Source organism: Phyllobates terribilis, unplaced genomic scaffold, assembly GCF_046119375.1.
Source record: "Phyllobates terribilis strain yellow unplaced genomic scaffold, ASM4611937v1 Scaffold_14__1_contigs__length_39327217, whole genome shotgun sequence".
Classification (NCBI taxonomy): domain Eukaryota; kingdom Metazoa; phylum Chordata; class Amphibia; order Anura; family Dendrobatidae; genus Phyllobates; species Phyllobates terribilis.
In genome coordinates, this window is record NW_027362774.1 from 30,354,256 (window position 1) to 30,382,105 (window position 27,850).

The 27,850-nt window shown below is 54.4% G+C and overlaps 1 protein-coding gene across 1 annotated transcript; it reads right to left on the reverse strand.

Moving 5' to 3' along the window:
* Positions 1-27,326, reverse strand: IL34 (interleukin 34). The gene is made up of 6 exons (XM_073659828.1): positions 27,191-27,326; positions 12,897-12,958; positions 12,619-12,719; positions 11,859-11,936; positions 5,523-5,684; positions 1-739 (listed from the first exon to the last, which is right to left on the reverse strand). The coding sequence occupies exons 2-6, from the start codon at positions 12,943-12,945 to the stop codon at positions 512-514; spliced, it is 618 nt and encodes a 205-aa protein (XP_073515929.1). The 5' UTR covers positions 12,946-12,958; positions 27,191-27,326; the 3' UTR covers positions 1-511.
* Positions 27,327-27,850: the final 524 nt, after the last annotated feature.

A 27,850-nucleotide genomic window follows, 5' to 3' on the forward strand; every position in this document is an offset into this window, starting at 1 on the left:
CAATATATAATATAATCTCATTAGAAAAATAAATGAATCCGACAATAAGAGACGTCACATTGGGGAGATTCCTTCCTAGGGACGGTGATCCTGGACTTCCTAAAGATCCGTTGCGGATCCAGGATGGACGTAAGCCATAACACCAGTGTAAGCAGATCCTTCATAGAGTGGGATAAATAGATCCTATGAGAACAATGGCGCCACTTGTGAGAGCTGCTGCAGTGTAAAGCACAGTGATGTCATCCCCACTATACATGTGACTTATATGTATATAGATCCTTTGCAGCGATTTCAGTGGGGGCTAGTCACAAGCAGGGGGTGGTGGGGTATGTTGGTGCTGGGGGCCCAGGCATCTGAGTCCCCGTATCCTCTTGGTTAGCAGACCTGGGGTTTGGGGTGCAGTCGAGCTGCCGGGGTCCCCTGACCTCAGTGCACATTCTGTCCTCACCATTCTCCACCCTGATTCAGGGGACTCCAGTGATGAAGTGAATGTGGACCGGGGGTTCTCCCTCTAACAGGACGGCCTCTGCGCAGCCCCCGGGCCTGGCACAGTTCCCATAGGGCAGAGGGCATCCTGGGGCGCAGACCGGGGCAGACAGAGGACACATTCCTCCTGGTACAGGACGTCCAGCGCTCTCCAGCAGTCGTCCAGCAGATCTTTTGGAGCGACTCCTTTCACTTTATCTCCTGGCGTCCACAATCGCCCCACAATGTCCTTGACGATATCAGTCAGGTCCGGCTGCAAAAGCGGAACAAAGCGATGAGGACATGCACAAAGACCACAAGGCATCCAGTCACCTCCAGAGCTGAACTCACTATTCTGCTGTTACATCAGGTCTTATCCTCCAGTCACCTCCAGAGCTGCACTCACTATTCTGCTGTTACATCAGGTCTTATCCTCCAGTCACCTCCAGAGCTGAACTCACTATTCTGCTGTTACATCAGGTCTTATCCTCCAGTCACCTCCAGAGCTGCAGTCACTATTCTGCTGTTACATCGTGTCTTATCCCCCAGCCAGCCCCAGAGCTGTAGTCACTATTCTGCTGTTACATCATATCTTATTCTCCAGTCACCTCCAGAGCTGCCATCACTATTCTGCTGTTACATCATGTCTTATCTTCCAGTCACACCCAGAGCTGCAGTCACTATTCTGCTGTTACATTATGTCTTAACCTCCAGTCACCTCCAGAGCTGCAGTCACTATTTTGCTGTTACATCATGTCTTATACCCCAGTCACCTCCAGAGCTGCGGTCACTATTCTGCTGTTACATCGTGTCTTATTCTTCAGTCACCTCCAGAGCTGCAGTCACTATTCTGCTGTTACATCATGTCTTATTCTTCAGTCACCTCCAGAGCTGCCATCACTATTCTGCTGTTACATCGTGTCTTATCCTCCAGTCACCTCCAGAGCTGCGGTCACTATTCTGCTCTTACATCATGTCTTATGCTCCAGTCACCTCCGGAGCTGCGGTCACTATTCTGCTGCTACATTGTTTCTTATCCTCCAGTCATCTCCAGAGCTGCAGTCACTATTCTGCTGTTACATCGTGTCTTATCCTCCAGTCACCTCCGGGGCTGCGGATAATCCATAGAGTCACAGTCAGCACCATGGTGATGGTCAAAGGGCCGCTCGTACAGTCCAGTCCCCCCTCCTGATACAATTATAAGATGGCCTCACCTTATGACAAGTCATCGTGCAGAGACATGGCGGCTGAGCGGAGGCGGTAAGCGGTGGTTAGTGAGCCATGCATGAGCCACAATCAGCAACTCGGCTAAATGAGACAAAAACTCTAATTGTATAATGTGAGACGACAAAGTGTGAGAGCAGCCGATAGTAAAGGGGAACTCCACCAAGGACACCGCCGAACCTCCATGTAAAACCCACCACTAATCACCTGCTTCTCTACCACTGACCCCTGTGTAAACACTCCTCTGTCCTCCTCCAGACTCCACTGTCCTCCTCCAGACTCCACTGCCCTCCTCTTCGAAAGACTCCATTGCCCTCCTCTTCTCCAGACTCCACTGTCCTCCTCCTCCAGACTCCACTGCCCTCCTCTTCTCCAGACTCCACTGTCCTCCTCCTCCAGACTCCACTGCCCTCCTCTTCTCCAGACTCCACTGCCCTCCTCTTCTCCAGACTCCACTGCCCTCCTCTTCTCCAGACTCCACTGCCCTCCTCTTCTCCAGACTCCACTGCCCTCCTCTTCTCCAGACTCCACTGCCCTCCTCTTCTCCAGACTCCACTGCCCTCCTCTTCTCCAGACTCCACTGTCCTCCTCTTCTCCAGACTCCACTGCCCTCCTCTTCTCCAGACTCCACTGCCCTCCTCTTCTCCAGACTCCACTGCCCTCCTCTTCTCCAGACTCTACTACCCTCCTCTTCTCCAGACTCCACTGCCCTCCTCTTCTCCAGACTCCACTACCCTCCTCTTCTCCAGACTCCACTGCCCTCCTCTTCTCCAGACTCTACTACCCTCCTCTTCTCCAGACTCCACTGCCCTCCTCTTCTCCAGACTCCACTACCCTCCTCTTCTCCAGACTCCACTGCCCTCCTCTTCTCCAGACTCTACTACCCTCCTCTTCTCCAGACTCCACTGCCCTCCTCTTCTCCAGACTCCACTGCCCTCCTCTTCTCCAGACTCCACTGCCCTCCTCTTCTCCAGACTCCACTGCCCTCCTCTTCTCCAGACTCTACTACCCTCCTCTTCTCCAGACTCCACTGCCCTCCTCTTCTCCAGACTCCACTACCCTCCTCTTCTCCAGACTCCACTGCCCTCCTCTTCTCCAGACTCTACTACCCTCCTCTTCTCCAGACTCCACTGCCCTCCTCTTCTCCAGACTCCACTACCCTCCTCTTCTCCAGACTCCACTGCCCTCCTCTTCTCCAGACTCTACTACCCTCCTCTTCTCCAGACTCCACTGCCCTCCTCTTCTCCAGACTCCACTGCCCTCCTCTTCTCCAGACTCCACTGCCCTCCTCTTCTCCAGACTCCACTGCTCTCCTCTTCTCCAGACTCCACTGCTCTCCTCTTCTCCAGACTCCACTGCTCTCCTCTTCTCCAGACTCCACTGCTCTCCTCTTCTCCAGACTCCACTGCTCTCCTCTTCTCCAGACTCCACTGCTCTCCTCTTCTCCAGACTCCACTGCTCTCCTCTTCTCCAGACTCCACTGCTCTCCTCTTCTCCAGACTCCACTGCTCTCCTCTTCTCCAGACTCCACTGCCCTCCTCTTCTCCAGACTCCACTGCCCTCCTCTTCTCCAGACTCCACTGCCCTCCTCTTCTCCAGACTCCACTGCCCTCCTCTTCTCCAGACTCCACTGCCCTCCTCTTCTCCAGACTCCACTGCCCTCCTCTTCTCCAGACTCCACTGCCCTCCTCTTCTCCAGACTCCACTGCCCTCCTCTTCTCCAGACTCCACTGCCCTCCTCTTCTCCAGACTCCACTGCCCTCCTCTTCTCCAGACTCCACTGCCCTCCTCTTCTCCAGACTCCATTGCCCTCCTCTTCTCCAGACTCCATTGCCCTCCTCTTCTCCAGACTCCACTGTCCTCCTCCTCCAGACTCCACTGTCCTCCTCCTCCAGACTCCACTGCCCTCCTCTTCTCCAGACTCCACTGCCCTCCTCTTCTCCAGACTCCACTGCCCTCCTCTTCTCCAGACTCCACTGCCCTCCTCTTCTCCAGACTCCACTGCCCTCCTCTTCTCCAGACTCCACTGCTCTGCTCTTCTCCAGACTCCACTGCCCTCCTCTTCTCCAGACTCCACTGCCCTCCTCTTCTCCAGACTCCATTGCCCTCCTCTTCTCCAGACTCCACTGCTCTCCTCTTCTCCAGACTCCACTGCTCTCCTCTTCTCCAGACTCCACTGCTCTCCTCTTCTCCAGACTCCACTGCTCTCCTCTTCTCCAGACTCCACTGCTCTCCTCTTCTCCAGACTCCACTGCTCTCCTCTTCTCCAGACTCCACTGCCCTCCTCTTCTCCAGACTCCACTGCCCTCCTCTTCTCCAGACTCCACTGCCCTCCTCTTCTCCAGACTCCACTGCCCTCCTCCTCTCCAGACTCCTCTGTTCTTCTTCTCCCTAAATACTCATCTTCCTCCAGACCCCTCTATCCTCCTTCTCCTTCCAGACTCCTCTGTCCTCCTCTCCCGCCAGACTCCTCTGTTCTCCCACCAGACTCCTGTGTACGCTGTCTCCAGACTCTTCTGTCCTCCTCCAGACTCCTCTGTCCTCCTCTCCCTCCAGACTCCTCTGTCCTCCCACCAGACCCCTGTGTACCCTGTCTCCAGACTCTTCTGTCCTCCTCCAGACTCCTTTGTCCTCATCTCCCTCCAGACTCTTCTGTCCGCTTTCCAGACTCCTCTGTCCTCCTTCTCCTTCCAGACTTCTCTGTCCTCCCTCCAGACATCTGTGTATCCTGTCTCCAGACTCTTCTGTCCTCCTTCCAGACTCCTCTGTCCTCCTTCTCCTTCCAGACTCCTCTGTCCTCCCTCCAGACACCTGTGTATCCTGTCTCCAGACTCTTCTGTCCTCCTTCCAGACTCCTCTGTCCTCCTTCTCCTTCCAGACTCCTCTGTCTTTCCTCCAGACACCTGTGTATCCTGTCTCCAGACTCTTCTGTCCTCCTTCCAGACTCCTCTGTCCTCCTTCTCGACTCCTCTGTCCTCCCTCCAGACACCTGTGTATCCTGTCTCCAGACTCTTCTGTCCTCCTTCCAGACTCCTCTGTCCTCCTTCTCCTTCCAGACTCCTGTCTTTCCTCCAGACACCTGTGTATCCTGTCTCCAGACTCTTCTGTCCTCCTTCCAGACTCCTCTGTCCTCCTTCTCCTTCCAGACTCCTCTGTCTTTCCTCCAGACTCCTGTGTACCCTGTCTCCAGACTCCTCTGTCTTTCCTCCAGACTCCTGTGTACCCTGTCTCCAGACTCTTCTGTCCTCCTTCCAGACTCCTCTGTCCTCCTTCTCCTTCCAGACTCCTCTGTCCTCCCTCCAGACTCCTGTGTACCCTGTCTCCAGACTCTTCTGTCCTCCTTCCAGACTCCTCTGTCCTCCTTCTCCTTCCAGACTCCTCTGTCTTTCCTCCAGACTCCTGTGTACCCTGTCTCCAGACTCTTCTGTCCTCCTTCCAGACTCCTCTGTCCTCCTTCTCCTTCCAGACTCCTCTGTCTTTCCTCCAGACTCCTGTGTACCCTGTCTCCAGACTCTTCTGTCCTCCTTCCAGACTCCTCTGTCCTCCTTCTCCTTCCAGACTCCTCTGTCCTCCCTCCAGACTCCTGTGTACCCTGTCTCCAGACTCTTCTGTCTCTGACTTATTTCCAGTGAGTTATGTCTATGGAATCCAGGTCTTATACTACATCACAGCCAAGGTGCAGAGATAAGGGTGTAAGTGACCCATCTGTGGCCACCCATACTGTATGACCCTGACATTGCTGTGACCTTCTGCAGCACTCCCTATTCCCATGTCTCATGTAGAGTTCCCCTTTACCTCATGGTAATGCTGAGAACATCTTCAGCGCTTCTTACCTGATCGCCGACGTGCAGCACATTGAGTATGGTCTTCAGGTCGTTTATGTAGGAGCTGGAGGGATGTCTCTGCGGCAGCACGTGCCATATGCTCAGCAGCACGTTCTCACTGACGATGCCCCACAAGAAGCGCAGCTCATCCACCGAGATCCCCTTGCTGATCTGTGGGATAAATCCACATAGTATTGTAGTGCCGCCACCAAGTAATGAGATGAAATACGAACAACATAAAGCCTAGAAGAGAAACGTGCGATATTCGGGGGTGTCACCGCTTCTCTGGGACTGCTTAGACATTTTTTCATGTGCTGTGGGGCAGGGTGGGATGTGCGGAGCTGCGAGTGGACGCTCCTTTCAACCAACAGAATTCTTCACCCGGCCGTTCATGTGTTGGCAAAAAAAATGGAGTGGGGATTGTTGAGTTGTGCATAGACTATTCCTTTGTTCTCAAAGGAGACAAGTCTAGAGGGGAAAAAGGAGGAGGACAGAGGAGTCTGGAGGGGAAGAAAAAGGAGGACAGGCATCTGGAGGGGAAGGAGGACGGAGGTGTCTGGAGGTGAAGAAGAAGGGGAACAGAGGAGGCTGGAGGGGAAGAAAAAGGAGGACGTAGACATCTGGAGGGGAAGAAGGACGGAGGCGTCTGGAGGTGAAGAAGGATGACAGAGGAGTCTGGAGGGGAAGAAGAAGGGGAACAGAGGAGGCTGGAGGGGAAGAAGGACGGAGGTGTCTGGAGGGGAAGAAGAAGGAACAGAGGAAGCTGGAGGGGAAGAAAAAGGAGGACGTAGACATCTGGAGGGGAAGAAGGACGGAGGCGTCTGGAGGTGAAGAAGAAGGATGACAGAGGAGTCTGGAGGGGAAGAAGGGGAACAGAGGAGGCTGGAGGGGAAGAAAAAGGAGGACGTAGACATCTGGAGGGAAAGAAGGACGGAGGCGTCTGGAGGTGAAGAAGAAGGATGACAGAGGAGTCTGGAGGGGAAGAAGGGGAACAGAGGAGGCTGGAGGGGAAGAAAAAGGAGGACGGAGGCATCTGGAGGGGAAGAAGGACGGAGGCGTCTGGAGGGGAAGAAGAAGGATGACAGAGGAGTCTGGAGGGGAAGAAGGGGAACAGAGGAGTCTGGAGGGGAAGAAAAAGGAGGACAGAGGCATCTGGAGGGGAAGAAGGACGGAGGCGTCTGGAGGTGAAGAAGAAGGATGACAGAGGAGTCTGGAGAGGAAGAAGGGGAACAGAGGAGGCTGGAGGGGAAGAAAAAGGAGGACGGAGGCATCTGGAGGGGAAGAAGGACGGAGGCATCTGGAGGGGAAGAAGAAGGATGACAGAGGAGTCTGGAGGGGAAGAAGGGGAACAGAGGAGGCTGGATGGGAAGAAAAAGGAGGACGGAGGCATCTGGAGGGGAAGAAGGACGGAGGCGTCTGGAGGTGAAGAAGAAGGATGACAGAGGAGTCTGGAGGGGAAGAAGGGGAACAGAGGAGGCTGGAGGGAAAGAAAAAGGAGGACAGAGGCATCTGGAGGGGAAGGAGGACTGAGGCATCTGGAGGGGAAGAAGAAGGATGACAGAGGAATCTGGAGGGGAAGAAGGACGGAGGCGTCTGGAGGTGAAGAAGAAGGATGACAGAGGAGTCTGGAGAGGAAGAAGGGGAACAGAGGAGTCTGGAGGGCAAGAAAAAGGAGGACGGAGGCATCTGGAGGGGAAGAAGGACGGAGGCATCTGGAGGTGAAGAAGAAGGATGACAGGAGTCTGGAGGGGAAGAAGGGGAACAGAGGAGGCTGGAGGGGAAGAAAAAGGAGGACGGAGGCATCTGGAGGGGAAGAAGGACGGAGGCGTCTGGAGGTGAAGAAGAAGGATGACAGAGAGGAGTCTGGAGAGGAAGAAGGGGAACAGAGGAGTCTGGAGGGCAAGAAAAAGGAGGACGGAGGCATCTGGAGGGGAAGAAGGACGGAGGCATCTGGAGGTGAAGAAGAAGGATGACAGGAGTCTGGAGGGGAAGAAGGGGAACAGAGGAGGCTGGAGGGGAAGAAAAAGGAGGACAGAGGCATCTGGAGGGGAAGAAGGACGGAGGCGTCTGGAGGTGAAGAAGAAGGATGACAGAGGAGTCTGGAGGGGAAGAAGGGGAACAGAGGAGGCTGGAGGGGAAGAAAAAGGAGGACGGAGGCATCTGGAGGGGAAGAAGGACGGAGGCGTCTGGAGGTGAAGAAGAAGGATGACAGAGCAGTCTGGAGGGGAAGAAGGGGAACAGAGGAGTCTGGAGGGGAAGAAAAAGGAGGACGGAGGCATCTGGAGGGGAAGGAGGACGGAGGCGTCTGGAAGGGAAGAAAAAGGAGGACGGATGAGTCTGGAGGGGAAGAAGAAGGTGAACACAGGAGTATGGAGGGGAAGAAAAAGGAGGACGGGAGGAGTCTGGAGGGGAAGAAGAAAGATGACAGGAGTCTGGGGAGGAAGAAGGGGAACAGGCGTCTGGAGGGGAAGAAAAAGGAGGACGGAGGAGTCTGGAGGGGAAGGAGGACGGAGGCATCTGGAGGGGAAGAAGAAGGATGACAGGAGTCTGGAGGGAAAAAAGGGAACAGGCGTCTGGAGGGGAATAAAAAGGAGGACGGAGGCATCTGGAGCGGAAGAAGGGGAATAGAGGAGTCTGGTGGGGAAGAAGGGAAGAGAGGCATCTGGAGAGGAAGAAAAAGGAGGAGGGAGGAGTCTGGAGGGGAAGGAGAACAGAGGCATCTGGAAGAGAAGAAGGATGACAGGAGTCTGGAGGGGAAGAAGGGGAACAGAGAAGTCTGGAGGGGAAGAAAAAGGAGGACGGAGGCATCTGGAGGGGAAGAAGGACAGAGGCGTTTGGAGGTGAAGAAGGAGGACAGAGGAGTCTGGAGGGGAAGAAGGGGAACAGAGGCATCTGGAGGGGAAGAAAAAGGAGGACGGAGGAATCTGGAGGGGAAGAAGGAGGACGGAGAAGTCTGGAGGGGAAGAAGAAGGATGACAGGAGTCTGGAGAGGAAGAAGGGAACAGAGATGTCTGGAGGGGAAGAAAAAGGAGGACGGAGGAGTCTGGAGGGGAAGAAGAAAGTGAACGGAGGAGTTTGGAGGGGAAGAAGAAGGAGAACAGAGGAGTCTAGAAGAGAAAAAGAAGGAGGTGTCTGCAACGGAGAAAGAAGAATGGAGGAGAAGGACAGAGAAACCTGCAGGGGAAGAAGAAGGTGAATGGAGGAATCTGGAGGGGAAGTAAAAGGAGGACGGAGGAGTCTAGAGGGGAAGATGAAGGAGGACCGAGAAGTCTGGTTGGGAAGAAGGTGAATGGAGGCGTCAGGAGAGGAAGAAAAAGGAGGACGAAAGAGTCTGAAGGGGAGGAAGGAGAACGGAGGAGTTTGGAGTGGAATAAGAAGGAGGACAGAAGCGTCTGGAGGAGAAGAAGGAGGAGTCTGCAGCGGAGAAAGAAGGATGGAGGAGTCTGTAGGAGAAGAATTAGGTTGAAGAAGAAAGAGGATTGAGGAGTCTGGAGGGGAAGAAGGAGGACAGAGGAGTCTGGAGGGGAAGAAAAAGGAGGACGGAGGAGTCTGCAGGGGAAGAAGGAGGACAAAGGAGTCTGCAGGGGAAGAAGGAAGATGGATGAGTCTGGAAAGTAAGAAGAAGAAGGACGGAGGAGTCTGGAGGGGAAGAATAAGGAGGACGGAGGAGTCATGGAGAAGAAGGAGACAGAGGAGTCTGGAGAAAAAGATTAAGGACTGAGAGTCTGAAAGAGAAGGAGGAGGAGAAGAGGAAAGTGTACAGAGGAGTCTGGCAGCAGTTGGCTCGCCTCAGCGTTGACAACATATAGGCTGAATTGTGCATTTCATTGATTGAGAAAGTTCACCCTGAGGAGGTTGAGTTCGTGTTGGATGGACCCTCAGGTTCTGGGAAGGAGGCTCTGGACAAATGTTCCTCCAGAAGATGAAAGTTTCCTTGTAACTCTGCATAGTCTCAGAGTTTTCACATCTAGAGGTGCCATGTTGTATGATCCCAGGAATATCACGGACGTTTGACAGCTTCGGCTCCATGTGTGGCATGATAAGATAAAAGCCTGGACGCTTCAGGATACTGAAGCTTCTTCTTAGGACCGCTGTGATGAAGACTATGATACTAAATGCAGAAACCCAGAGGGGAGGAAACATGGAAAAATAAAGGAGATCCCAGGGTGAGGAAACACGGACAAGAGAAGATCCTGAGGGAAAGAAACACAAAGGCCAGGAGGAGATCCTGAGGGGAAGAAATGAGAGGAGATCCCAGAGGGAGATCCCGGATGGGGGGGGACGGGACAAAGACAGGAAGAGATCCTGGTGAAGGAAACACAGAGAGGAGATCATGAGGGAAGAAAACAAGGAAAAAGGAGATCCCAAGGGGAGGAAACACGGAGAGGAGAACCCGGGGGAGGAGAAAACATAGACAGGAGGAGATCCTAAGTGGAAGAAACATGGACAGGAAGTGATCATGAGAGGAGGAAACAAGGAAAGGAGGAGATCCTGAGGTGAGGAAACACAGAGGAGGAAACAGGGAAAGGAGTTCCTGATGGAAGGAAACTTGGAGAGAAGTAGAATCACATTGAAGGAAACGGGGAACTATGGAGATCCCAAAAGGAGGAACCATGGAAACAAGGAGAACCCGAAGGGAGGAAAAACGGAAAGGAGGGGTTTCTGAAGGGAGAAAACACGGACAGAAGATCCTTGGGGAGAAAACACGGACAAGAGGAGATCCCAAGAGGAGGAAACACAAACTGTAGGAGATCCCAACGGAAGGAAACAGAGAGGAGATCGTGAGGGAAGGAAAAATAGAAAAAGGGAGATCCCAAGGGGATAAAACACAGAAAGAAGGTCATCCCGAGTGGAGGAAACGCAGATGGGAGGAGATCCCGAGTGGAGGAAACGCAGATGGGAGGAGATCCCGAGTGGAGGAAACGCAGATGGGAAGAGATCCCGAGGTGAGGAAACGCAGATGGGAGGAGATCCCGAGGTGAGGAAACGCAGATGGGAGGAGATCCCGAGTGGAGGAAACGCAGATGGGAGGAGATCCCGAGTTGAGGAAACACAGATAGAAGGAGATCCCGAGGGGAGGAAACACAGATGGGAGGAGATCCCAAGTGGAGGAAACACAGATGTTAGGAGATCCCGAGGGGAGGAAACACAGATGTTAGGAGATCCTGAGGGGAGTAAACACAGATGGTAGGAGATCCCGAGGGGAGGAAACAGATGGGAGGAGGTTCCCAGGGGAGGAAACACAGATGGTAGGAGATCCCGAGGGGAGGAAATGTGGATGGGAGGAGATCCCAAGGGGAGGAAACGCAGATGGGAGGAGAACACGAGGGGAGGAAATGTGGATGGGAGGAGATCCCAAAGGGAGGAAACGCAGATGGGAGGAGATCCCGAGTGGAGGAAACGCAGATGGGAGGAGATCCCGAGGGGAGGAAACGTGGATTGGAGGAGATCCCAATGGGAGGAAACACAGATGGGAGGAGAACCTGAGGGGAGGAAATGTGGATGGGAGGAGATCCCAAGGGGAGGAAACGGAGATGGGAGGAGATCTCGAGTAGAGGAAACACAGATGGGAGGAGATCCCGAGGGGAGGAAACGCAGATGGGAGGAGATCCCAAGGGGAGGAAATGTGGATGGGAGGAGATCCCAATAGAAGGAAACGTGAATGGGAGGAGATCCCGAGGTGAGGAAACATGAAAAGAAGGAGTTCCTGATGGGAGGATACTCAGAGAGAAGTAGAAGGAGAGCGAAGGAAACAGGGAACTATGGAGATCTCAAAGTGTAAAAAGAAGAGGAGGAGATCCTGAGGGAAGAGAACATGCAGATGGCAATCACCTGGGGGCATCCAGACTTCTGCATCCTCAGGAAAAATAAGAACAAAGATATGAAAATAGGAAGTGTCACAGGTCATATTCTGCACTCATGTCTGTATTGTGCCCTGATCCTGAGGTCGGTTATTATCCGCCATTTCTTGGCTGGAATATTTCCCGCTCCTCCACCCTCCTCTAGTGTCCGCCTCTACATGCCCTGTTCTGTCAGATGCAACAGAGGAAACTTCTCGGGTGAGAAGCAAGGAGAACGGTGTCCATGAAGAAGGTCCCCCCCTGACCAGAGCGATCCTGGGGTCCAAATCTCATTGTTTCAGCACCATGAATCTGTAGGGGCCATCGCTCTGAACTGGGGTGTCGGGAGACTTGACTTGCTTCTGATCCCTCCTCGTCCGGCTCTTAAAGGGGCTCCCTTCTAAACTTACCCCGGCTGCCCTGCCTGCACCAGGTGAGACAAGGCCTCCATACAGAGAAGGGAAATCTACGATATAACCTTACACAGACGGATGGTGTCCCTTACCAGGCCGCTGATGTTCTGGCAGCGCAGGATCTCCTCGTACTTCACAGGCAGCCGATAATCCGTCGGGAAGAAGTCACCCTGCAACGAGAAGACGGAGAGGTCCCATCAGCCGCTCTGGGATCACAAGACCCCGCGCCATAGTCGGCACCACCACATCATGGTGCCCCCTCTCCAGAACAGCATCTGCTCATCAGTCTACAGGACCCTGAGAAAAGTAAGTGCCCCCTTCGCTGGTAACATTCCTTGGCGGAGTTACTGGGATGATGAGGGTGATTGTCATTTCTACAAAGCTTCATTCTTATGATCAATGATTTCACGATCTCCTCCAGCCACGTCTGTTACAATGAAGAGTAGTAGAAGCAGAACTCCGCCACCATGCTTTACACTGCAGCTATCATCTTCTAGTGAAATGCTACTTGTGGTCCTTATGCTGCAATCTTCTCCACCACTATGCTTTACACTGCAGGTATGAGGTCCTTGCTCTCTCCAGGGATTGTTGTCCCAGAAGTCCTTCCTGACCTCCAATGCTCCTCCTGGAGACCCCATGTATGGATGTACAGTATCCCAGACGTCAGCGTGACGCTGCACCGGCATGTAGCGCCAGCTCTGGCAGGTAGTGTAACTGTAGGGGGCACTTACTTATCCCACAGGTGACATGGCAGGTTACCGTTACCTGCAGCCTCCATATGTGGAGGTATTCTATGTACGGGGGGCACTCCTCTGTGTGACCCCCGCCCGTCAGCCGCCGCTGCGCACTCACCATGTACATGATGCGGTTTTCATACTGGAGTTTACGACTCAACAGTTCTATGATCCGACACTTGTCCTGAATCGCGGCCGTCCTCACCAGAACCAGAACCCCTGCAATACACAAGGCTGTAACCTCCCATTGAGTCATAACTGTCATCCTGACATGGTGTTCATGAACCAGGAGGCTCAGGATGAACAGAACTATAGGTTCAAAGAGATTGTGGGATGGAGGACGCAGCACATGTGGTGTGTGCGGAGGGGGTCACATCCCAGGGCCAAAATACTCACAGAGGAAGATGACGACTCCTCTCTGCACAGCCATCCTGCTCACCGTCATCTGCGGGCACCACCTAAGGAAAGAGAAGAGAAGCTAAAGCAAATGTCAGCCCCCCAGTCCTAACTGCAACCTGCACCCCAAGTACAGACCACCCCAGAGCCAAGCGCCATGTACAGACCACCCCCAGAGCCCAGCACCATATACAGACCACCCCCAGAGCCCAGCACCATGTACAGACCACCCCCAGAGCCCAGCACCATGTACAGACCACCCATAGAGCCAAGCGCCATGTACAGACCACCCTCAGAGCCAAGCGCCATGTACAGACCACTCCCAGAGCCCAGAACCATATATAGACCACCCCCAGAGCCCAGCACCATGTACAGACCACCCCCAGAGCCAAGCACCATGTACAGACCACCCCCAGAGCCCAGCACCATGTACAGACCACCCCCAGAGCCAAGCGCCATGTACAGACCACCCCCAGAGCCCAGCACCATGTACAGACCACCCCCAGAGCCCAGCACCATGTACAGACAACCCCCAGCGCCATATACAGACCACCCCCAGAGCCCAGTGCCATGTATAGACCACCCCGCAAAGCCCAGCGGCATGTACAGACCACCCCCAGAGCCCAGCACCATGTACAGACCACCCCCAGAGCCAAGCGCCATGTACAGACCACCCCCAGCGCCATGTACAGACCACCCTCAGAGCCAAGCGCCATGTACAGACCACCCCCAGAGCCAAGCACCATGTACAGACCACCCCCAGAGCCCAGCACCATGTACAGACCACCCCCAGAGCCCAGCACCATATACAGACCACCCCCAGAGCCCAGCACCATGTACAGACCACCCCCAGAGCCCAGCACCATGTACAGACCACCCATAGAGCCAAGCGCCATGTACAGACCACCCTCAGAGCCAAGCGCCATGTACAGACCACCCCCAGAGCCCAGAACCATATATAGACCACCCCCAGAGCCCAGCACCATGTACAGACCACCCCCAGAGCCAAGCACCATGTACAGACCACCCCCAGAGCCCAGCACCATGTACAGACCACCCCCAGAGCCAAGCGCCATGTACAGACCACCCCCAGAGCCCAGCACCATGTACAGACCACCCCCAGAGCCCAGCACCATGTACAGACAACCCCCAGCGCCATATACAGACCACCCCCAGAGCCCAGTGCCATGTATAGACCAGAGCCCAGCGCCATGTACAGACCACCCCCAGAGCCCAGCACCATGTACAGACCACCCCCAGAGCCCAGCGCCATGTACAGACCACCCCCAGAGCCCAGCACCATGTACAGACCACCCATAGAGCCAAGCGCCATGTACAGACCACCCCCAGAGCCCAGCACCATATATAGACCACCCCCAGAGCCCAGCACCATGTACAGACCACCCCCAGAGCCAAGCGCCATGTACAGACCACCCCCAGAGCCCAGCACCATGTACAGACCACCCCCAGAGCCAAGCGCCATGTACAGACCACCCCCAGAGCCCAGCACCATGTACAGACCATCCCCAGAGCCCAGCACCATGTACAGACCACCCCCAGAGCCCAGCACCATGTACAGACCACCCCCAGCGCCATATACAGACCACCCCCAGAGCCCAGTGCCATGTATAGACCACCCCCCAGAGCCCAGTGCCATGTACAGACCACCCCCAGAGCCCAGCACCATGTACAGACCACCCCCAGAGCCCAGCGCCATGTACAGATCACCCCCAGACCCCAACGCCATGTACAGACTACCCCCAGAGCCCAGCGCCATGTACAGACCACCCCCAGAGCCCAGCACCATGTACAGATCACCCCCAGAGCCCAGCACCATGTACAGACCACCCCCAGAGCCCAGTGCCATGTACAGACCACCCACAGAGCCCAGCGCCATGTACAGACCACCCCCAGAGCCCAGTGCCATGTACAGACCACCCCCCAGAGCCCAGCGCCATGTACAGACCACCCCCAGAGCCCAACACCATGTACAGACCACCCACAGAGCCCAGCGCCATGTACCGACCACCCCCAGAGCCCAGCACCATGTACAGACCACCCCCAGAGCCCAGCACCATGTACAGACCACCCATAGAGCCCAGCGCCATGTACAGACCACCCCCAGAGCCCAACACCATGTACAGACCACCCACAGAGCCAAGCACCATGTACAGACCACCCCCAGAGCCCAACACCATGTACAGACCACCCACAGAGCCCAGCGCCATGTACCGACCACCCCCAGAGCCCAACACCATGTACAGACCACCCACAGAGCCCAGCACCATGTACCGACCACCCCCAGAGCCCAGCACCATGTACAGACCACCCCCAGAGCCCAGCACCATGTACCGACCACCCCCAGAGCCCAGCGCCATGTACCGACCCCGCTCACACATAATAGTAATGGTGCAGAGCTGACTTTGCCATAGACCTCTTTGGTGGACACACACTCAGTTCTGCTACTTATGGGCACCAGATGTGATTTCAGACAGATCTCAGGGGAATCGTCCTGGATTAATGTATTATTTCATGTAAATTTTCCTGAAATTATCAGCAGAAGAGATAACACGGTCCTCATATAATGACCGACCAGTAACACCACCTACGAGGGGCAGCGGGTACGGGGCACCCAACATCACCCTATACTATCAGTGCCAGCTGCACCGAACATAGCCCACCCGACCAGCAACACCAGTGAACTCAACAACCACATATACTGCGTACTGCTCATGTTATACCGGCTGTACATATATAATTATATACAGGAGATGCCCTGGTTATACCAGCTGTACATATACTGTATATTTATATACATGAGATACCCGGGTTATACCGGCTGCACATATATAATTATGTACAGGAGACGCCCAGGTTATACCAGCTGTACATATATATTTACAGTTATATGAAAAAGTTTGGGCACCCCTATTAATCTTAAGCTTAATGTTTTATAAAAATTGGTGTTTTTGCAGCAGCTCTTTCAGTTTGATCTATGTAATAACTGTTGGACACAGTAATGTTTCTGCCTTGAAATGAGGTTTATTGTACTAACAGAAAATGTGCAATCTGCATTCAAACAAAATGTGACAGGTGCATAAGTATGGGCACCTCACCAGAAAAGTGGCATTAATATTTAGTAGATCCTCCTTTTGCCTCTAGTCGCTTCCTGTAGCTTTTAATGAGTTCCTGGATCCTGGATGAAGGTATTTTTGACCATTCCTCTTTACAAAACAATTCCAGTTCCTGTAAGTTTGATGGTCGCCGAGCATGGACAGCCCTCTTCACATGATCCCACAGATGTTCAATGATCTTCAGGTCTGGGGACTGGGATGGCCATTCCAGAACATTGTAATTGTTCCTCTGCATGAATGCCTGAGTAGATTTGGAGCGGTGTTTTGGATCATTGTCTTGCTGAAAGATCCATCCACTGCGTAACTTCAACTTTATCACTGATTCTTGAACATTATTGTCAAGAATCTGCTGATACTGAGTGGAATCCATGCGTCCCTCAACTTTAACAAGATTCCCGGTGCCGGCATTGGCCACACAGCCCCAAAGCATGATGGAACCTCCACCAAATTTTACTGTGGGTAGCAAGTGTTTTTCTTGGAATGCTGTGTTTTTTTGCCGCCATGCATAACGCCTTTTTGTATGACCAAACAACTCAATCTTGGTTTCATCAGTCCACATGACCTTCTTCCAAAAAGAAATTGGCTTCTCCAAATGTGCTTTTGCATACCTCAGCCGACTCTGTTTGTGGCGTGCTTGCAGAAACGGCTTCTTTCGCATCATTCTCCCATACAGCTTCTCCTTGTGCAAAGTGTGTTGTTTAGTTGACCGATGCACAGTGACACCATCTGCAGCAAGTTGATGCTGCAGCTCTCTGGAGGTGGTCTGAGGATTGTCCTTGACTGATCTCACCATTCTTCTTCTCTGCCTTTCTGATGTTTTTCTTGGCCTGCCACTTCTGGCCTTAACAAGAACTGTCCCTGTGTTCTTCCATTTCCTTACTATGTTCCTCACAGTGGAAACTGACAGGTTAAATCTCTGAGACAGCTTTTTGTATCCTTCCCCTGAACAACTATGTTGAATAATCTTTGTTTTCAGATCATTTGACAGTTGTTTTGAGGAGCCCATGATGCCACTCTTCAGAGGAGATTCAAACAGGAGAACAACTTGCAAGTGGCCACTTTAAGTAGCTTTTCTCATGATTGCATACACCTGGCTATGAAGTTCAAAGCTCAATGAGGTTACAAAACCAAAAAAAGTGCTTTAGTAAGTCAGTAAAAAGTAGGTAGGAGTATTTAAAACAAGAAAATGATAAGGGTGCCCATACTTATGCACCTGTCAAATTTTGTTTGAATGCAGATTGCACATTTTCTGTTAGTACAATAAACCTCATTTCAAGGCAGAAACATTACTGTGTCCAACAGTTATTACATAGATCAAACTGAAATAGCTGCTGCAAAAACACCAATTTTTAAAAAACATTAAGCTTAAGATTAATAGGGGTGCCCAAACTTTTTCATATAACTGTATATACAGGAGATACCCTGGTTATACCGGCTGTACATATATATTTATATGCAGGAGATACCCGGGTTATACCAGCTGTACATATATATTTATATGCAGGAGATACCCGGGTTATACCAGCTGTACATATATATTTATATACAGGAGATACCCAGGTTATACCAGCTGTACATATATATTTATATACAGGAGATACCCGGGTTATACCAGCTGTACATATATTTTATATACAGGAGATACCCGGGTTATACCGGCTGTACATATATATTTATATACAGGAGATACCTGGGTTACACCAGCTGCACATATCGTACATATTGTTGGAAAGTCAGATAGGACAGGGTTAAGTCCTAGCTGTGCAGGTCTTGATTAGATGCACCTGACTAGCTTTTTACTAGAACCAGGGCCCGTGGTCACTAGGTGTCAATTGAGCAGAGTGGAGTGTGCTGCTGGTGAGTGTCCAGTCAAAATGTGAGCCGGGGTCTCTCAGAGTGGAGACTGCACGGGTCAGCTAGGAAAGCTGCGCAGTCTGTGTGTGGGAGCTGCAGCCTGTTCAGTGTGAACTGTAACCGGAGTTGAACACTTCTGTTTGGTGCTGGAAGCTTTTGGAGCTCGGGCTGAAGGTGACACCGAGACGGGAGGGAGGGGGGATGTTCGGCCTCGTCTGTGTATGAAGTTTTCTCCTAGAGAACAGACTGTATATGTCACCTTATTGTGTCTGGGAGGAAGAAAAGACGTCCGGTGCGGGCTGTGTCACCAGAAGCTGAGAGCGAGAGGACTATACTCTGTTGGGGTAAGCTGCTCTGACATACAGTATATTTCAAAAGTGAGTACACCCCTGAAAATCCCGAACGTGAGCCCTGCCCTCAACTATTACACACAGCAGTATGGAGCATGCCGATATAACCCGGCCATCTCCTGTATACAATCATATATTGTAGGGATCCATTCTCTCAGGTAGGCATTAGGTAGTGTTCACACAGGCAATGCAGTTTGGTGCAGTTTTATTGCCTTCATAAAATTTCAAGGGATTCAAAACCCAAAACAAAACCAGCCTCTTCTGGGCACCAAGGTCTCGCAGCCAATAACCCGGTCACTCAGCAGCACATGTACAGGGCGTCACTAAAGTGTGTGACCTTAGTGTGAATATGGCTTGTATCTCCTGGTGGGTCAGCACTGAAGATCTGACGCGGTGACACAATGCACAGGGGTCGGTGGGCTGCTTGTATAACTCAGCACACAACCATTAATGTCTAAGCCGCTGGCAACAAAAGTCAGTACACCCCTAAGTGAAAATGAAAAAATTGTGCCCAGAGTGTGAATATTTTGTGTGGCCGCCATTATTTTCTGCCTTCACTCTCTTGGGCATGGAGGTCACTAGAGCGTCACCGGTGGCCACTGGAATCCTCCTCCATGACGACATCACGGAGCTGATGGATGTTACAGACCTTGTGCTCCTCCACCTTCAGGTTGAGGAAGTCCCACAGGTGCGCCATAGGGTTTAGGTCTGGAGACATGCTTGGCCAGTCCAGCACCTTTATCCTCAGTTTCCTTAGCAAGGCAGTGGTGGGCTTGGAGGGGTTTGGGGTTCATGGTTCCCTCAATAACCTGTAGCTCCCATAGCCAGCATCATTCATGCAGCCCCAAACCATAACACTCCACCACCATGCCTGACTGTAGGCAGGACACTTGTCTTTGTACTCCTCACCTTGTTGCCGCCACACACACTTGACACCGTCTGAACCAAAGAAGTTTATCTTGGTTTCACCAGACCACAGGACGTGATACCAGTAATCCATGTCCTTAGTCTGCTTGTCTTCAACAAAGTGTCTCTTTCTTGTACGTCATCTTTAGAAGAGACTTCCTTCAGGGACAACAGCCATGCAGAGCAATATGATGCAGTGTGCGGTGTATGGTCTGAGCAGTGACAGGCGGACCCCCCACCCCTGTAACCTCTGCAGCAATGTGTATGGTCTGAGCACTGACAGGCGGACCCCCCACCCCTGTAACCTCTGCAGCAATGTGTATGGTCTGAGCACTGACAGGCGGACCCCCCACCCCTGTAACCTCTGCAGCAATGTGTATGGTCTGAGCACTGACAGGCGGACCCCCCACCCCTGTAACCTCTGCAGCAATGTGTATGGTCTGAGCACTGACAGGCGGACCCCCCACCCATGTAACCTCTGCAGCAATGTGTATGGTCTGAGCAGTGACAGGCGGACCCCCCACCCCTGTAACCTCTGCAGCAATGTGTATGGTCTGAGCAGTGACAGGCGGACCCACCACCCCTGTAACCTCTGCAGCAATGTGTATGGTCTGAGCACTGACAGGCGGACCCCCCACCCCTGTAACCTCTGCAGCAATGTGTATGGTCTGAACAGTGACAGACGGACCCCCCACCCCTGTAACCTCTGCAGCAATGTGTATGGTCTGAGCACTGACAGGCGGACCCCCCACCCCTGTAACCTCTGCAGCAATGTGTATGGTCTGAGCAGTGACAGGTGGACCCACCACCCCTGTAACCTCTGCAGCAATGTGTATGGTCTGAGCACTGACAGGCGGACCCCCCACCCCTGTAACCTCTGCAGCAATGTGTATGGTCTGAGCAGTGACAGTCGGACCCCCCACCCCTGTAACCTCTGCAGCAATGTGTATGGTTTGAGCACTGACAGGCGGACCCCCCCACCCCTGTAACCTCTGCAGCAATGTGTATGGTCTGAGCAGTGACAGGCGGACCCCCAACCCCTGTAACCTCTGCAGCAATGTGTATGGTTTCAGCACTGACAGGCGGACCCCCCCACCCCTGTAACCTCTGCAGCAATGTTTATGGTCTGAGCAGTGACAGTCGGACCCCCCACCCCTGTAACCTCTGCAGCAATGTGTATGGTTTGAGCACTGACAGGCGGACCCCCCCACCCCTGTAACCTCTGCAGCAATGTGTATGGTCTGAGCAGTGACAGGCGGACCCCCAACCCCTGTAACCTCTGCAGCAATGTGTATGGTCTGAGCACTGACAGTCGGACCCACCACCCCTGTAACCTCTGCAGCAATGTGTATGGTCTGATCACTGACAGGCGGACCCCCCACCCCTGTAACCTCTGCAGCAATGTGTATGGTCTGAGCACTGACAGGCGGACCCCCCCACCCCTGTAACCTCTGCAGCAATGTGTATGGTCTGAGCACTGACAGGCGGACCCACCACCCCTGTAACCTCTGCAGCAATGTGTATGGTCTGAGCACTGACAGGCGGACCCCCCACCCCTGTAACCTCTGCAGCAATGTGTATGGTCTGATCACTGACAGGCGGACCCCCCACCCCTGTAACCTCTGCAGCAATGTGTATGGTCTGAGCAGTGACAGGCGGACCCCCCACCCCTGTAACCTCTGCAGCAATGTGTATGGTCTGAGCAGTGACAGGTGGACCCACCACCCCTGTAACTTCTGCAGCAATGTGTATGGTCTGAGCAGTAACAGGCGGACCCCCCACCCCTGTAACTTCTGCAGCAATGTGTATGGTCTGAGCACTGACAGGCGGACCCCCCACCCCTGTAACCTCTGCAGCAATGTGTATGGTCTGAGCAGTGACAGGCGGACCCACCACCCCTGTAACCTCTGCAGCAATGTGTATGGTCTGAGCACTGACAGGCGGACCCCCCACCCCTGTAACCTCTGCAGCAATGTGTATGGTCTGAACAGTGACAGACGGACCCCCCACCCCTGTAACCTCTGCAGCAATGTGTATGGTCTGAGCACTGACAGGCGGACCCCCCACCCCTGTAACCTCTGCAGCAATGTGTATGGTCTGAGCAGTGACAGGTGGACCCACCACCCCTGTAACCTCTGCAGCAATGTGTATGGTCTGAGCACTGACAGGCGGACCCCCCACCCCTGTAACCTCTGCAGCAATGTGTATGGTCTGAGCACTGACAGGCGGACCCCCCACCCCTGTAACCTCTGCAGCAATGTGTATGGTCTGAGCAGTGACAGGTGGACCCACCACCCCTGTAACCTCTGCAGCAATGTGTATGGTCTGAGCACTGACAGGCGGACCCCCCACCCCTGTAACCTCTGCAGCAATGTGTATGGTCTGAGCAGTGACAGTCGGACCCCCCACCCCTGTAACCTCTGCAGCAATGTGTATGGTTTGAGCACTGACAGGCGGACCCCCCCACCCCTGTAACCTCTGCAGCAATGTGTATGGTCTAAGCAGTGACAGGCGGACCCCCAACCCCTGTAACCTCTGCAGCAATGTGTATGGTTTGAGCACTGACAGGCGGACCCCCCCACCCCTGTAACCTCTGCAGCAATGTGTATGGTCTGAGCAGTGACAGTCGGACCCCCCACCCCTGTAACCTCTGCAGCAATGTGTATGGTTTGAGCACTGACAGGCGGACCCCCCCACCCCTGTAACCTCTGCAGCAATGTGTATGGTCTGAGCAGTGACAGGCGGACCCCCAACCCCTGTAACCTCTGCAGCAATGTGTATGGTCTGATCACTGACAGGCGGACCCCCCACCCCTGTAACCTCTGCAGCAATGTGTATGGTCTGAGCACTGACAGGCGGACCCCCCCACCCCTGTAACCTCTGCAGCAATGTGTATGGTCTGAGCACTGACAGGCGGACCCACCACCCCTGTAACCTCTGCAGCAATGTGTATGGTCTGAGCACTGACAGGCAGACCCCCCACCCCTGTAACCTCTGCAGCAATGTGTATGGTCTGAGCAGTGACAGGCGGACCCCCCACCCCTGTAACCTCTGCAGCAATGTGTATGGTCTGATCACTGACAGGCGGACCCCCCACCCCTGTAACCTCTGCAGCAATGTGTATGGTCTGAGCAGTGACAGGCGGACCCCCCACCCCTGTAACCTCTGCAGCAATGTGTATGGTCTGAGCAGTGACAGGTGGACCCACCACCCCTGTAACTTCTGCAGCAATGTGTATGGTCTGAGCAGTAACAGGCGGACCCCCCACCCCTGTAACTTCTGCAGCAATGTGTATGGTCTGAGCACTGACAGGCGGACCCCCCACCCCTGTAACCTCTGCAGCAATGTGTATGGTCTGAGCAGTGACAGGCGGACCCACCACCCCTGTAACCTCTGCAGCAATGTGTATGGTCTGAGCACTGACAGGCGGACCCCCCACCCCTGTAACCTCTGCAGCAATGTGTATGGTCTGATCACTGACAGGCGGACCCCCCACCCCTGTAACCTCTGCAGCAATGTGTATGGTCTGAGCACTGACAGGCGGACCCCCCACCCCTGTAACCTCTGCAGCAATGTGTATGGTCTGAGCACTGACAGGCGGACCCACCACCCCTGTAACCTCTGCAGCAATGTGTATGGTCTGAGCAGTAACAGGCGGACCCCCCACCCCTGTAACTTCTGCAGCAATGTGTATGGTCTGAGCACTGACAGGCGGACCCCCCACCCCTGTAACCTCTGCAGCAATGTGTATGGTCTGAGCAGTGACAGGCGGACCCACCACCCCTGTAACCTCTGCAGCAATGTGTATGGTCTGAGCAGTGACAGTCGGACCCCCCACCCCTGTAACCTCTGCAGCAATGTGTATGGTCTGAGCACTGACAGGCGGACCCCCCCACCCCTGTAACCTCTGCAGCAATGTGTATGGTCTGAGCACTGACAGGCGGACCCACCACCCCTGTAACCTCTGCAGCAATGTGTATGGTCTGAGCAGTGACAGTCGGACCCCCCACCCCTGTAACCTCTGCAGCAATGTGTATGGTCTGAGCAGTGACAGGCGGACCCCCCACCCCTGTAACCTCTGCAGCAATGTGTATGGTCTGATCACTGACAGGCGGACCCCCCACCCCTGTAACCTCTGCAGCAATGTGTATGTTCTGAGCACTGACAGGCAGACCCCCCACCCCTGAAACCTCTGCAGCAATGTGTATGGTCTGAGCACTGACAGGCGGACCCCCCACCCCTGTAACCGCTGCAGCAATGTGTATGGTCTGATCACTGACACGCGGACCCCCCACCCCTGTAACCTCTGCAGCAATGTGTATGGTCTGAGCAGTGACAGGCGGACCCCCCACCCCTGTAACCTCTGCAGCAATGTGTATGGTCTGAGCACTGACAGGCGGACCCCCCACCCCTGTAACCTCTGCAGCAATGTGTATGGTCTGAGCACTGACAGGCGGACCCCCCCACCCCTGTAACCTCTGCAGCAATGTGTATGGTCTGAGCACTGACAGGCGGACCCCCCACCCCTGTAACCTCTGCAGCAATGTGTATGGTCTGAGCACTGACAGTCGGACCCCCCACCCCTGTAACCTCTGCAGCAATGTGTATGGTCTGAGCAGTGACAGGCGGACCCCCCACCCCTGTAACCTCTGCAGCAATGTGTATTGTCTGATCACTGACAGGCGGACCCCCCACCCCTGTAACCTCTGCAGCAATGTGTATGGTCTGAGCACTGACAGGCGGACCCCCCACCCCTGTAACCTCTGCAGCAATGTGTATGGTCTGAGCACTGACAGGCGGACCCACCACCCCTGTAACCTCTGCAGCAATGTGTATGGTCTGAGCACTGACAGGCGGACCCCCCACCCCTGTAACCTCTGCAGCAATGTGTATGGTCTGATCACTGACAGGCGGACGCCCCACCCCTGTAACCTCTGCAGCAATGTGTATGGTCTGAGCACTGACAGGCGGACCCCCCACCTCTGTAACCTCTGCAGCAATGTGTACGGTCTGAGCACTGACAGGCGGACCCCCCACCTCTATAACCTCTGCAGCAATGTGTATGGTCTGATCACTGACAGGCGGACCCCCCACCCCTGTAACCTCTGCAGCAATGTGTATGGTCTGAGCACTGACAGGCGGACCCCCCACCCCTGTAACCTCTGCAGCAATGTGTATGGTCTGAGCACTGACAGGCGGACCCCCCACCCCTGTAACCTCTGCAGCAATGTGTATGGTCTGAGCAGTGACAGGCGGACCCACCACCCCTGTAACCTCTGCAGCAATGTGTATGATCTGAGCAGTAACAGGCGGACCCCCCACCCCTGTAACCTCTGCAGCATTGTGTATGGTTTGATCACTGACAGGCGGACCCCCCACCCCTGTAACCTCTGCAGCAATGTGTATGGTCTGAGCACTGACAGGCGGACCCCCCACTCCCCTGTAATCTCTGCAGCAATGTGTATGATCTGAACAGTGACAGGCGGACCCCCCACTACTGTAACCTCTGCAGCAATGTGTATGGTCTGAGCAGTAACAGGCGGACCCCCCACCCCTGTAACTTCTGCAGCAATGTGTATGGTCTGATCACTGACAGGCAGACCCCCCACCCCTGTAACCTCTGCAGCATTGTGTATGGTCTGATCACTGACAGGCGGACCCCCCACCCCTGTAACCTCTGCAGCAATGTGTATGGTCTGAGCACTGACAGGCGGTCCCCCCACCCCTGTAACCTCTGCAGCAATGTGTATGGTCTGAGCACTGACAGGCGGACCCCCCACCCCTGTAACCTCTGCAGCAATGTGTATGGTCTGAGCAGTGACAGGCGGACCCACCACCCCTGTAACCTCTGCAGCAATGTGTATGGTCTGAGCACTGACAGGCGGACCCCCCACCCCTGTAACCTCTGCAGCAATGTGTATGGTCTGAGCAGTGACAGGCGGACCCACCACCCCTGTAACCTCTGCAGCAATGTGTATGGTCTGAGCACTGACAGGCGGACCCCCCACCCCTGTAACCTCTGCAGCAATGTGTATGGTCTGAGCACTGACAGGCGGACCCCCCACTCCTGTAACCTCTGCAGCAATGTGTATGGTCTGAGCACTGACAGGCGGACCCCCCCACCCCTGTAACCTCTGCAGCAATGTGTATGGTCTGAGCACTGACAGGCGGACCCCCCACTCCCCTGTAATCTCTGCAGCAATGTGTATGATCTGAGCAGTGACAGGCGGACCCCCCACCCCTGTAACCTCTGCAGCAATGTGTATGGTCTGATCACTGACAGGCGGACCCCCCACCCCTGTAACTTCTGCAGCAATGTGTATGGTCTGAGCAGTAACAGGCGGACCCCTCACCCCTGTAACCTCTGCAGCAATGTGTATGATCTGAGCCGTGAAAGGCGGACCCCCCACCTCTGTAACCTCTACAGCAATGTGTATGGTCTGAGCACTGACAGGCGGACCCCCCACCCCTGTAACTTCTGCAGCAATGTGTATGGTCTGAGCAGTAACAGGCGGACCCCTCACCCCTGTAACCTCTGCAGCAATGTGTATGATCTGAGCAGTGACAGGCGGACCCCCCACCCCTGTAACCTCTACAGCAATGTGTATGGTCTGAGCACTGACAGGCGGACCCCCCACCCCTGTAACTTCTGCAGCAATGTGTATGGTCTGAGCACTGACAGGCGGACCCCCCACCCCTGTAACCTCTGCAGCAATGTGTATGGTCTGAGCAGTAACAGGCGGACCCCCCACCCCTGTAACCTCTGCAGCAATGTGTATGGTCTGATCACTGACAGGCGGACCCCCCACCCCTGTAACCTCTGCAGCAATATGTATGGTCTGAGCACTGACAGGCGGACCCCCAACCCCTGTAACCTCTGCAGCAATGTGTATGGTCTGAGCAGTAACAGGCGGACCCCCCACCCCTGTAACCTCTGCAGCAATGTGTATGGTCTGATCACTGACAGGCGGACCCCCCACCCCTGTAACCTCTGCAGCAATGTGTATGGTCTGAGCAGTGACAGGCGGACCCCCCACCCCTGTAACCTCTGCAGCAATGTGTATGGTCTGATCACTGACAGGCAGACCCCCCACCCCTGTAACCTCTGCAGCAATGTGTATGGTCTGATCACTGACAGGCGGACCCCCCACCCCTGTAACCTCTGCAGCAATGTGTATGATCTGATCACTGACAGGCGGACCCCCCACCCCTGTACGTCTCTTCTGACCAGACGACCTCTGGATGGCGCTGCTCATGCCCTCATCTTCTGTGGTTGTCCATGGCGAGGCTGGCGCTGAGCGGACCCCGTCTTGTTCCCCCATTGTCTGGTCTTGGACCCCTGCTGTTGCTCGGGGACAATTTTTGCCATTTTCACTTAGGGGTGTACTGACTTCTGTTGCCAGCGGTGTAGACATTAATGGCCGTGTTGTTATTGACACTGATGACAGCTGCATCCCTACATTATACGCCTGTGTAGCGGCAATGCCCGGGTTATAGCGGCATGCTCCATACCGCTGGATAGAATAGTGGGGGGCAGGGCTCGCGGCCGTTGCGGGGATTTTCCATCTCTGGATGTGATTACTGGGGGCGGCAGCTCTGGCCGCTGTCATCAGTATCAGCGCCCTGTGGGGAGCGGCACGGCTGATAACAGAGAACCAGGTGCATCTATTAACCCATTATTAGGATCTGGATAAAGTGCGGACATTTCTCCTCTGTGGGGTCTGCAGGGTCCCGCGTGCCGGCTGCATTATCGTGCAGCTGTTCTGGGGTCTGGGAAAGTTGGGTGAAGCTCAGGGCAGAACTAGAAGCTTGTGGACCCCAATGCAAAATCCCCAGCAGTGACCCACGTCCATTGCTCTGGTCGTCTTATGTGGCACAAGGGACCCTCCATGGTGACCCCCGGCACCCCCGCCTCGCAGAGAACTGGGACGCCTGACCCTGCTTTCTGCAGGAACTCTACACTTTTCATCTCCAGTCCAGGTGATGTTTTACTCCCTGTTATCAGCCATTCCTTCTATCGTTACTAGGTGTCTATGTGATGTGGACTCACCCGGCTCAGGTCAGGGTCCTCGCTGTACGCTGGGGTCTCCGGTGTTGCTCTGGTTGGGGTCTCTGATGTACACTGGGGTCCTCACTGTACGCTGGGGTCTCCGGTGCGGCTCTGGTTGGGGTCCTCACTGAACACTGTGGTCTCTGCTGTACGCTGGGGTCTCCGATGCGGCTTTGGTTGGGGTCTTCGCTGGATGCTGGGGTCTCCGGGGCGGCTTTCGTTGGGGTCCTCACTGAACACTGGGGTCTCTGCTGTACACTGGGGTCCTCGCTGTACGCTGGGGTCTCCGGTGCGGCTCTGGTTGGGGTCTCTGATGTACACTGGGGTCCTCACTGTACGCTGGGGTCTCCGGTGCGGCTCTGGTTGGGGTCTCTGATGTACACTGGGGTCCTCACTGTACGCTGGGGTCTCCGGTGCGGCTCTGGTTGGGGTCCTCACTGAACACTGTGGTCTCTGCTGTATGCTGGGGTCTCCGATGCGGCTTTGGTTGGGGTCTTCGCTGGATGCTGGGGTCTCCGGGGCGGCTTTCGTTGGGGTCCTCACTGAACAATGGGGTCTCTGCTGTACACTGGGGTCCTCGCTGTATGCTGGGGTCTCCGGTGCAGATTTGGTTGGGGTGCTCGCTGTATGCTGGGATCTCCAGTGCAGCTTTGGCTGAGG

Excerpts from the sequence above, each read along its gene's own strand:
- IL34 (XM_073659828.1), bottom strand. The coding sequence starts at position 12,945 with ATGACGGTGAGCAGGATGGCTGTGCAGAGAGGAGTCGTCATCTTCCTC. Across the intron at positions 11,937-12,618 it reads AAAACCGCATCATGTACATG|GGTGACTTCTTCCCGACGGA; the intron begins GTGAGTGCGCAG and ends TTCTCGTTGCAG. Across the intron at positions 740-5,522 it reads TGCTGCACGTCGGCGATCAG|CCGGACCTGACTGATATCGT; the intron begins GTAAGAAGCGCT and ends CCGCTTTTGCAG.